Source organism: Diadema setosum, chromosome 19 (assembly GCF_964275005.1).
Source record: "Diadema setosum chromosome 19, eeDiaSeto1, whole genome shotgun sequence".
Classification (NCBI taxonomy): Eukaryota; Metazoa; Echinodermata; class Echinoidea; order Diadematoida; family Diadematidae; genus Diadema; species Diadema setosum.
In genome coordinates this window covers 33,008,541-33,021,166 of record NC_092703.1, presented here as the reverse complement: position 1 = coordinate 33,021,166, position 12,626 = coordinate 33,008,541, and the positions used below count along the sequence as shown (strand labels likewise).

At 38.6% G+C, this 12,626-nt stretch overlaps 1 protein-coding gene across 1 annotated transcript in view; it reads left to right on the top strand.

Moving 5' to 3' along the window:
- The first annotated feature begins 1,777 nt into the window (after nucleotides 1-1,777).
- Nucleotides 1,778-12,626, top strand: part of LOC140242811 (moesin-like) — a 56,246-nt gene continuing 45,397 nt past the window's right edge. The window contains exons 1-4 of the mRNA XM_072322566.1: nucleotides 1,778-1,832; nucleotides 2,515-2,737; nucleotides 4,018-4,101; nucleotides 9,634-9,729. Coding sequence (XP_072178667.1) covers nucleotides 2,723-2,737; nucleotides 4,018-4,101; nucleotides 9,634-9,729 — 195 coding nt within the window. The 5' untranslated portion in view covers nucleotides 1,778-1,832; nucleotides 2,515-2,722. The remainder of the gene's footprint in view (nucleotides 1,833-2,514; nucleotides 2,738-4,017; nucleotides 4,102-9,633; nucleotides 9,730-12,626) is intronic.

The window sequence follows — 12,626 nt, the reverse complement described above, 5'->3', positions numbered from 1 at the left end:
AACGAAGAAACAAAGAACTGACTGACTAATTGATTGATTGATTGATTGATTGATTGATTGATTGATTGATTGATTGATTGATTGATTGATTGAATAATGAATGCATGAATGAATGAATGAACAAATGGAAGAATGAATTGGAAGTATGAATCTGTATGACGGAAAGAAAAAAAAAAGAGAACAGCTAGCAGTGACTGGAATGAATGAATCGATGATGGTAATTCATTATAATCATTAACGCATATTGAATAAGATATTCTTTGAGTAATTTTTATTCAAAAGAGGAAAGGAATGAAATGCAGTATGCATATTTAGTGGGATGTAATTTACCGGCGGCACTACAAATCGAGTTGTCACTTCATGAATTCACGAACACTGAAAAAGAAAAATGCACCAAAGGAGAAATCATCGCAGTTTCAGGAGACCCAAATCACCATACTTGATAACGTTCACTCTCAGCAATCGACTTACAGAGGAATTCTAGTCCAGTTACAAGTTAATCACATAGGAAAAAATAAAATCTTGGAGGGGACTGTGAAATGTTGATCAAAATCGGATAAAAATTAGGGAAGTTATGACATCGTGACATTTGAAAATGGCATATACAACACACACATACTGAAGCTTTTTGACATGCACTCATCAGAGTAAAATCGCATGAATGAACAGAAAGCCAGAAACGAAACTATACATATAAATTTATATAGTTTCGTTTCTGGCTTTCTGTTCATTCATGCGATTTTACTCTGATGAGTGCATGTCGAAAAGCTTCTGTGTGTGTTGTATGCCAGTTTCAAGTTTTGTAGTACCAAACACTTATCGTGACATTTCACTAATTTCTGCTGTACATGCACTTCTCGTACAGTTGATATAATGAATGTGAAAAACGAGTGAGCTAGTGATGTGATCACCTCAGGAACAATTTTTTCATTCATTATGAACAAAATAATGAAGACAATTCAATCTTTACTGAAGTGATACACATGCATGATGTTATTCAACTTCAGAATACTGATTAGATGTATTATCCGGATTTGAGACCGGGGCGTGGATAGATGCGCGTGCGTATATAGGTCTCTATATACCGACATGATTTCTCTGATGTTATAGACAAAGAGTTATTATTTCAAGATGACTGAATTCTGTTTCTTCTCAGCAAAGTTTGTGATATTTCGTTTATCATTGATTTGTCCACTTTCCTGTATGAGAACATGACAAAACACATGAAAAAGTTAACAATAACAAACTTCAGAAATAGCTTTCATCACCATCATTTTGAAACAAGTTTAAAAAACAAAAAACCAAAACAAACGAATACTGACCACACAAACCCAAATCAAGTCACGAGTGGTTTAGTAATAATCAAACATGATGAACTCTTACATCATTGTCCCCCTGGTCAATATCTTAAATTCGGATTTCACTGAAATTACACTGGAAATTTTGCATATTGATATTCATTTCATATTGATATGACCGTGTCGATACAGTAGTGATTGCCAGAAGACACTGAAAAGTAGGCTTAATAAGTTCTTTGCTGTAAGTTTAGAATGTAATGATATTGATACAGCATCCGTACACGTTTACGGTTAAGTTTTTGAATACAGAGAGACGAAAAATAACATTATTGTTCTGCCCAAGATCGATAATACACCTGCACTTCTGGCAGTATTAGACTAGCAATACACGGACCCCCAATTGGTTGAATTCACCGCGAGGGGGTAGTAGTAATGAAACGTGAATGATTGACAGTTAACGTCACCACACCCATTGACAGCCATTTTGAATGAGAGGTACTACATCCGGTCTACCAATCGAGATCTCGGAAGTGGGTAAGTTCGAAAAAATGCCTTAATTTATCAAACAGAAGCAAAATACATTTGAAATGTTAGTGCTTTTGATCTTGAAATTAATATCGTTTGTATTAAAAGTTGCACAATATCGTGTCATAGGTTTGTAAATGCTGAAAAGTGGTATCTACTCTGAAATTGAACCGCCCACCGAGCGATTTACCGTACTGCGGCAGCAGTCGTGTACGATCCGAGTCGTCCGTCCGCGCGTGTACGGGGATTTCAATGTAAAAACCGATCGCTTTCCTACCCAGCGCATGTGCGCCGCGGCGCCTTTGCTATGAATGACGCCGCTTTAGCTTTCAGGGCGACCGTTAGTGTTGGCTTCCCCGATGTGAATGCGGTCGCGAGTTGGTAGTGGGTGGAGTGACGTGTGCTGTTCTCGTAGTGTGTGTGGAGCGGCTAGTCTGTACGATAAGTGTTCGGTTATGAATGGGGTGTGTATTTGTTATGAATCATCTTGCATACCTTGGCTTGGACTAGTTGACTCCACCTATAAACTTTGGAGAGGGCATAGCCGCGGAAGTCATTAAGATTGGGATCACTGTAGCTACCATATATAAGGCTTGAGCTGCAATAAGGTGTTTTGGCTACTGTTGTTGGTGTCGGGCTAGAGACCCTGATCTCCAGAACGTTAATTTGGTTTGTCTTCCTTTTCCTGCAGGTGTTTTAACTGGTGGACAAAAATTGGATATCCTCTTGGTGCCTGGGAGCTGGAAAGTTTCCCCAGATTTCCTTACCCTACATCCTTGATGACAGTTTCTCCCTACTGGACAACAAGTATTATTGTCACAGTGGAACATCGCCATTAAAAACAGTGACTATTTGGGATCTTCTCTTTTCGTTTGCAGCAGTGAAGGCCAACATTCAAGATGCCACGGCCAGGTGTAAGTTTCCATCTTTGCAACCTGGCTATAAATCTGTGATGGAACATACGGGTTCTGTGTCATTATATAACGTTATATCACAATTCACATTTGTTTTTATTGTTTCTACATTAACATTCAAGATCACATTTTCCCGGTGAATTTGATTATAATGTAGTCGTTCTACAATATATTTTCAATACTAGTCTAGTCTTTTCTAAACGTCTTCGGACATTATTTGGATCCCTTTTCCATGCAGCCATTTTTAGCAACTAAGAAAAAAATACTTTAAAAGTGAAAATTTTTTACACATTTTGTTTGGCATGAAACTAGTGTGAAAATTAGTAAAAGTAAGCATTGTGCCTTTTTTTCAAAGCTTGTGATATGTTACACAATTTCATATTTTAATTCCACAACAATATTCATCTGACCCGGTGGACCATTTCTACCGTGTTTGTTCAGATACAACTGTAGAATGTGTATGCAATGAGTAACTTTCCCCTTTTCATTTTGATGAAATACTCCCTGTTTGGTATAGGTTGAGCCAAGCTTGGACTGTGGAAAAGGAAGGATTCCCAGTCATACTAGAATCTGTAAATTGAAATGAAAATTGATGATTTTCTTTTATTTGCTTGCAGTAAACAGTTTTGAACTTCATTCACAAATTGTTAAGCAGCAAATGACAAACTTCCTGTGACGATAACAAAATGATGCAGATGAGCTGCAACATAAATAGTACCTGAATATTATGTAGAAGTCTAAGCTTTCTTCTTTAGCTTTCAAGTAAATCCATTTGAAATATTGAACCAACAGCAACCAAGAAAAAAAAAATGCCGAGTGCAGGTAGTGTTCACATCTGGAGATGTAATTTTCAGGAAAGATACTGTAATTTCCCACTAACTTTGGCATATTACTTGGCTTATGCACAGATGCAAACACACACACACACATTTAGAAAAGATTGTAGTAAGATTTAAGGGGGGGGGGGGAGACATAAGGAAGTCTTCCATAATTTTCATTGTATGAAATATTAATGATTGATATTCTAGTGATCAGTCTAATTATATGTGGAAAGGATGCAGACCATAATTATTAAAGTCTATGTTTTACAATGAATTGTGAGATGCGAGTCGTTCATCATTTTTTCATTAGAATGGAATATAATTGATATGGGTTTTATTTTTGTGTCGTTTAGGATTACCTCTATAGCTTTAGTTTGACATACATTTTCCGAGTGAATGTCATGCGAGTCTTTGACTTAGTCCCAGTAATGTCATTTGATGTGTGGATTTTAATGGCAGGTCTCGGTTCGCGTCACCACCATGGATGCAGAGCTGGAATTTGCCATCCAGCAGAACACAAGTGGCAAGCAGCTCTTTGACCAGGTAGGAGAATAATGTAGCATACACACACACACACACACACACATACACATAAACGCGCACATTAACACACACACACGCACGTTAACACACACACATGCACACACACACACACACACACACATAAACACAAGCAGGGCAAACATGGCATACATTCAGTCACTCTAGATCAATTTCACACGCATGATATGCACAAACGTTCATACATGTACAAGTATTTTATATGTTCGTGTACATGCATTGTATGTATGTGTGTGTCTGTGTGTTGCGTATGGATCTATCTGTGTTTATATCATAGTGTACACACACATGGACTTATTTGTGTTTCTGTGTGTTTGTGTGTGTGTGTCTGTCTGTCTTTCTGCCAGTCTATTTGTCCGTCAGTCTGTCCATTCAATGTATTACTAATGACCAACCTTTAAATGGCCTGTTCACAGCAAGTGAACTTCTTAACCTGCTCATTTCATGAAAGGCGAGGTAATAATAACTAGATCCAGGCAATCTCGATATTAATAACACAAAAATGTCTGACAAGTAGCGTTTTGCAAAAATTTCAGCTTGTACAGGTGTAATGAATGTCTGCATGTTTTTATGGCCTTGTCCAGGATCTTCCATACCAAAATAGTGCCAATTCATGGAAAATAAGAATATGTGCCAAAACTACTGACAGCGTTATACATGCATCAATGATATTGAAATTGTGTGTTTGCATGCCATTGGACGTGCACACACGGATGCAGAGCTTGTTGAAAACAGTGATTGTGAAAAGAATTCTTGAAATGTTATGTTTTTCGTATGGGATTGATGTACACAGTTCCATTTGTTAGAGAGTACAAGTGGGAACCCTTTGATAATGCGCTCTCTCGAGCGTACATGTAACAATGATACAAGGTAGGAGATGATTCTCCTATCTGATTGTATTGAGATCTGGGATGAATGACATACCTGAACATTTTATTTCCTTTTAAAAAGAGTTTGATCCGCTCATGTCTGCATACCTCTTAATTTTTAGAAAAATAACATCTGCAAAAGCATGGCAAGGACATGTTCAAGTTTGGTACGGGCCTGTGTATATGTACGATGTACCATTCTAAAAACAAGGTATAATGACATTGCTTCTTGCTGGGAAGTATTCAATGAATTTTACATTTTACCAGTTTGACGGTTGATGAGATATTGTAATCCCTTGTCCGCTCCTAAGTGGTTGCAAAACTGGAATGTTGCCAGGTCAAAGGTCATGAAGGAGTGCCATGAGTATGAGTGTATCAGTGGTATGGTACAATGAAAGCAAAAATTGACAGCAAAATATGCATGGCTGCTGGCTGAAATTGAGATTTGTAGACTAAAGAATGTAGGAGCAACATTGACATCGAGTGTCTTGTTTTATAAATGTTGTTAATGATAATCAGTTTTGGGCTGAATCAAGACTAATGTGAGGTTGTTGTTGTTGTTGTTTTTGTTTTTTTTGCAACATATCTTGTGAGATGGAGTAAAGCAAAGTGGGCGTAGAACAGACAGCAGATGGTATGAGGGAATCTTGTATTCCCAAGGGCAGATGTTTCCAGCATCTTCCAGAACAGTTTGTCTAGCTCATTGATAATAGGTTTTAGATGACATTCAGTCTTTACCTACAGATGAAATGAAGAATATACAGCACTGTAAAGTAGTTTAAATCCTATATTATGTTGCCAATGTTTTAAATTGACAGAAATCCACTCAGTAGTTGATGAAACCAATCTTTATGTCAGTCAGTGCAAGATTTTATAGTGCACATATTAATACACAGAAACACTTCACTACTACTGTAAAAGTGGATATTTTCGCGGGACTAATTTTTCGCGCTAGGCCGGGTCAGAAGAGTTTCGCGTGTTTTTAATTCCGCGGAATCAAGACATCACGCACAGGAACGTATGGCAAGCAAAATATTCGCGTGTTTTTATTTTCGCGCTAGTTTCTGGTTGCGCGAAATGCGCGAAAATTTCAACACGGCGAAAATTTCCACTTTTACAGTATGCAGTATAGGTTTTTGTTCTCATAAGATACAATGTAATAAGAGCAAATTTGTATTTTTCAGGAGGAGGAGGGGTAGGGTACATGACAAAGTAGAAATCTTCAACTCTAGTTTACTGGTGTTTGCATCCAGTGCAAAATTGATCTACCAAGACTAGCTTTTAAAAGGCAGTTTGGTGTGTCTAGTACATACATAGTGCATGTACTCGTTTGCTCATCTTCATGGCCAGAAGCATCAACTGGAGTATTGAAGTTGAATTGCGAAGGCTTTGAGTTGCTGCAGTATTGGAGACCAAGATTAGAGCTGCCAAGTCCCCCTGATTCTGTGGGAGGCTTCCTGTGAATTTAAGACAGATTATACATTATATTATGTCTTCATGCTGCAACATTTACAAGAGAATGTACATTCCTCCTTAATTTAGGAAATAACATTTGCCTAGATTGGAATGCATGTAACACACAGCTACTGTATCTCCTATCATTGGAATCTCCCTTTTTTTGATCAGTGAATGCTAAGAACCCTGCGATGATAACTCAATTGTATTTACTGTACAAGATTTTAGCGACCCTGTGACCCCACCATCAATAAGTCACTGTGTCATCGAGACTTCCGTAATGTGAGCCCCTGTTCATGCAACACACGCAATGTCATGTGAGCACAGAGTGTGTTATCGATAATAGGCATACCTGAACACTCCAAGCGTTATAATGAAATGTGTGCAGTGAAAGATTAAAATAGTATTTAGTATGTTGAGAAGGTCAGGTATTACAGAAAAATTGAAAACAAAAATATCAATGAAGGAATGCAGCACTTGGCAAGCCACCTAAAGGTCTTTGATAGTTGAGCCTGGGCGTAGCTGCCATTAAGATAATATATCGCAGGTTGCCTGATACAACGGTATAGTACCTGGGATGAATACTATAAGTGCTGTTTGCATACGGTTTGACATTTGTGTGCCATTTCGTACGTAGAAACCTGTTCTATAGCCGCACAGGCAGAGGCAGTGGTGTGGGTAGTGGATAAAGTATGAAATGCACTGTTGGTTATTTTACATGCATCATGCATGAGAATTGACCTGAAAAAAATTAAATGGATCTTCACAGGATCGTGGCAGCTTTCGTTGCATACATGCAGAGTACTTTCATATGCATCAGGGCTCTGCTTCATTGGTCTCTATTAATGCAAACAAAAGAAATTAAATGATGGTATGAAGGAGGGATGCAGCATGTACATGTATTGTTGTGTGCTGATCTAGGTAAAGCATTACCATCAAGTGGAGGCAGTTTTATCAGTGCATGTAAGTGGACATAATCGAGCTTGATTTGATTTTCAAATCCATTGCTTGCAGAAACAAAAGTGGCAAATCAATAATTTCCTTTCTGATTTATATCAAAATAAAGTTTTTAGTGCCTCTGATGTGAGCCACTTATCTGTAATACTGGAAAAGTGGCAATTTTTGTACGAGTAATGTTCATGTACCCAGCCAGTAAGGTGAATTTCATGTGTTTTTAATTACTTGAACTCTAAATATAGATATGTTATATACATCGCAAGCAAAAAACTTTTTGATCCGAAGTCTATTGTTCCCTTTGAACTACTCTATGAGTGCACATATTCTCAGGCATTGTATAAGATTACCTTTCTGCATTATTTGATGGTTTCACAGCTCAATGTCGATACAGGGAGCAACCCCAAAATAATCTACAAAGTCCGCCTGATCTGTCAGTATCATGGTACTAGACATTCCTGTGAAATATGCAAAATATCAGATGACAGGTTGAGGAACAACATTTGAAGTGATATTGCTATGAAGCCAATATTATGTCTAAATATGTACCGGTAATATGATCAAAATTTGTGATGAGTGTCTCTGTATCTAACCATGATATTAAACAATATGAAAAGCACTTGTTCATGGATTAAAACTTACTGTAAAACAAGGAATATTTGCATGCATTTTAATTTCGCAAATTTCGCGAGTGCCAACATTCGCAAAATTTAAATGCATGCAGAAGTTCTTGCTTATACAATATGCATTGGATGCCAGTGGCAATTTGCAAAATTTTCATGCTGCGAAAATATCGTGTTTTACAGTAAGTACTGCATGTACGCTGTATATTTTAGTGAATTTAGCAAGTAGGGTGCTGTGTGCACATTTGAAAACTTGAATGCGACGTGCATGCGCACATTTTTCTGTATATTGCTGTATTCCAAAATCACAAATTTAACCACTCGCAAAATTGTTGGGAAGTCTCGATTTGCAAAAATTAGACAAGCTAATTAGCGTATTAATCTAGTGTTATCTACTACTGCAGTCAGCAGACAAATTGTAGATCCTGCTGTTCAGCAAAATGATGATGTACAGCACTTTGCCATTGTGCGGTTGAAAGTTAACCTCTCCCATAGCTTTACACCATGCATGTACACACCCAGTTTTTGAATCATTGAATTCTAGAACACATTTCTCAGAGGGATACGGTTGCTATGATACCATTGTGATGTCAGTGCTCATATACATCATGCTAGGCAGTCAAGATAACATGTATGATGAGGGAAAGCTATTACCTGCAACCATTGATGTCAAGGCTACTCAACTGCGGAGGGCAGAGGTTTTTAATTTTATGAGACTTTGTATCAGGGAGGGGGGGGGGGGGGATGGATGAGTTGTACTTAGAGTAGTCTGTGTGTACTACATGTAGGTACATAATTGTGTTTTCATGTTAATGCATCAGAGTTGTTTTTTTGTGAGCAAGACCCAGTAGTGTGCATCGTTGGTGGGAGCTATCACCTTTCTAGGCTGAGACAGAGGTGGTTGTTGTGTGCTGAAATAGTAATCTTTGCGGAGTATAGCCTGATCATGCATTATTCAAAAGAGCTGCGGTCCAAAGCTATAAACAGCAGTTGGGTAGCATAATGTGTGTAGGGATGTCACCCACGTAGTGGATTCATTAGCCAGTACCATGTTCCCCCAGAGTGGGTGGATTTTAAAAATGTGTCTGCTCTCCATACATACTAATAGTTTGTTCACTTGCAGACAGGGAAAGCACTGTAGCATGTCATGAGCTTTATTCCATTATACAGTATACTAGCATCAATGAATGTTTTCATATGAGATGATATATATTCCATCCATGGAAAGTATGATCAGTGAAAATGTACATTGAGATAAATGTCATTTTCTAAGGATAACATACATGTATGTTGACATGAAATCATTCAAACAGACCATGGTGATGTGTTTGATGTAGAATGCAATTCCACTACACATAAGTTGACTTTGATTCCATACAGAAGAAGTGACTATAGAATTTCATGACATATTTGACATAAAACAAGATAGATATTGTATCATCCATTGTTTCCTTGTAGTACCGCGCATGAACTTGATGACTCATATCTTATTAACCATTGGTGTGCTCCGAGTTCTGATTGGCACAGTAAACCACATAGTATTGAACACTCTGAACAAAGTCCCTGGTACAGAGAGAGTTGTGTCTTTCATTTCTTCGTCCTTTGCTCTGCAGGTGGTGAAGACGATAGGTCTGAGGGAAATCTGGTTCTTTGGTCTCCAGTACACAGATTCAAAAGGTCTGAGCACTTGGCTGAAACTCAACAAGAAGGTGAGACTCTCATTTTACATTATAGCCACATTTCCCCCCTCAAATCCATCTCCAGACTATCTGTCTCTGATGTCTAGACTGGCATTAACTCAGTTTTTATTCTCTTGCAAAGGAGTATAAAGAAGGAAAATATGTGGTAAAGAGTTACTATAGTAGGCCTATATATATTGTGGTCCGGAAATGTTTGCAAATTTTGTGCTGTACTGAACTAGCGCAAGAAAACTACACAGGCGTTTTTTGAGTTGTTGAAATGTGTGAAGATATGCTCTCATCAGCAAGAATTATAAACTTTTGTAGTAAAGCTTGCTGAAATTGGCTCAGCACACACACACACACACACACACACACACACAAGATGAATTGCACAAAAAAGTATTCAGTGCTTTTAATGAATCTGTGTCTTTTCATAGCTTTTTCAAATTGAAATTGGTCTTCCTGGTTTTGCAGAGAGGTACATGCATAGTATTTATTAGTTGTGTGTACCGTATGGTGGGAAAAAAATGCCATGCCAATTTTATATGTCTGACTGTCTCATAGGTATAGAGCACTTACATATTTTATGTAGCTTTTCATTCCGAAAGGATCATTGACTATTAAGAGACGATAGTTTATCATGCAACTTCAGTGCCCGCCGTGTGCTTGGATGTTGGCGAGGTTTTGGTTTCGGAATTGTCTCGGGACATGATTGGCTAGGGCAATGCTCAACAAGGATGGAAGTCATCGAAAGCTTGACACGCGAGGAACTGAACGGTTTCGCCTTTTTTAAAGCTTATGTTTCCATTCATCAAGTTTCTGGGTGTTCCTAGTTTGAAGTTTATACGAAGTAATGAATGATAGGTGTATTTGAAGCTGGACTTGTAATCATATTTAGTACGATTGCTACTACAATTACAATTTCGCTGTTGATTGGACAGTCCTAAATGCGAACCAGGAAGTGGTAGCTTGTGAAGTGTCGCCATTGTGAATTTACTGCCTTTACTTCTACTTTCATACATATGTACACATGACTGAGCCTACAACTTCATTTGTAGAAAGCATGAAAAGCTAAGACCTTGTTTACAGTGCGAGGCTCGGCCGTGGCACGGCCGTGGTCGAGCCCGCCTTCATTTCAGTGTAAACGCTTAAAAGGCCAAATACGGGGCCAAAATGCGGGGCCAAAATTGGCCGCGCATTTGGCCACACTGTGGAGGTGGTCTCGGCCGTGGCTGAGCCGCGGCCGAGCCCGGCCTCTTCTTAGTGTAAACGCAAACTGGGCCAAATGCACGGCCAATTTTAGTCTGGCTTCCAGACCCTCTGCCCGTACTACTTCGCTATTCACGATATTAACCCCCTCAGCATCGAAAACTAGTATAGTTTTAGGTGGTTTTGTCCTGCAAAGGATTTTTCCTTCGGCAAAGGCCTTTGCCTGAACGGCGACTTCGTCGCCACGGAATCCACTTGGCAAAGGGTCTAAAAACCAGACTATACCAAATTGCATTTGTTTGCAAGCAGAGCTCCACTACGACAAAATGTTGAAAGGTTTGAATTAAATCACGGCCGAGCCTGGCCGTGTAAACGGGACAAAATTGCGGGGCTTGGCCGCGAATCAGCTGCAGCTCGGCCCAGCCCCGCACTGTAAACGGGGTCTAAATCTTGTGTAGGTTTTGCCTTGGAAGCGTCCGAACTGCAGTGTATGTTCAGAGAAACAGTTTATGCAATACAGCCAGCAACATTCACATCATTAAACATTCATGAATTAGAGCCACTTGCCTTTGTGAATTGCTAACCATGAAAAAATTATGAGTATTCTCATACTTTGCATGGCACAGTAATGGCAGTCAGTGCATTATGTCTAGACGGAAACTGCAGCGTGCATTTTACTTTCGTGAATCTCTGCTCCTTGTGAAATTTCACGGAAGTTTCATTCATGGTTTAATATAAACAGTAGTTTTGGAGTAAGATTGTCCTTGGAATTACCCAACCTTCAAGGAATATACATACTCTGTACCGTCTGCAGACAAGATAGGCTGTTTTCTGTGTATTATGGCACTCAATTCCCTGTGATAGGACTCAATGTCTTTTGTTCAGATGGCCCAGACTTAAAATATTTCCCCGTTTGTTGTTCAGTGAGATAATTCCGATTGTTCGTCCGTCGTTACACCCAAATCTTGGTGGAATTGGTGTTGACATTCAAAGATATCAGACTTAGCTGCCAAGAGTGGGCTGAAGGGAAGGATTAAAGGACCTCGCTCTGTCTTCAATGCAATGATTTGTCAGGTGGCATTCCGACGTTCATCGAGAAGGAATGTCTCATAAAATTGCTTTTTCTATTCGGCACTTGTTCAGTGAGGACCGAAAGCAATACACACGTTCACAAAATACAAACACGGTGCCATTTTCTTCTATGGTACAACTGTACTTTGTAGTTCATGTAACAGTCATTACAGCACCAAAATATTTGATATATTGATACTCCTTTACATTTTGGATTATTGAGTGTTATGATATGGGTTTTATTGCACCATGAAGATTATGGTTGGATATTAAAATTTACAAATACTGTTTATTTTTCTTTTTAAGCGACCATTCTCTGTAGTATTCAGATTACCTGCAGATTACAAATATTCCAAAGCTTGATGAGATGAGCTAGATGTCGAATTCTACAGCATGTTGAAGTTGACCTAAAAAATGGAGTCAAAATGGAAATTTTGATGGCCCAAGAAAAATATATAGTGGGCCAAAATAAAAGCAAAAAGTAACAGTCCATTTTGAATTTCAGTTGCCCAGTCAGACCACCGAAAGATAAATTTGGTACCCATACTCCCAAGTTTTAGTGTTCCCAGGCTAGTAGGCTACCTCTAATATCGAGCCCTGATTAAAGAATGGAAGATATTGAGGAGCTATAACTTTAAAAAAAA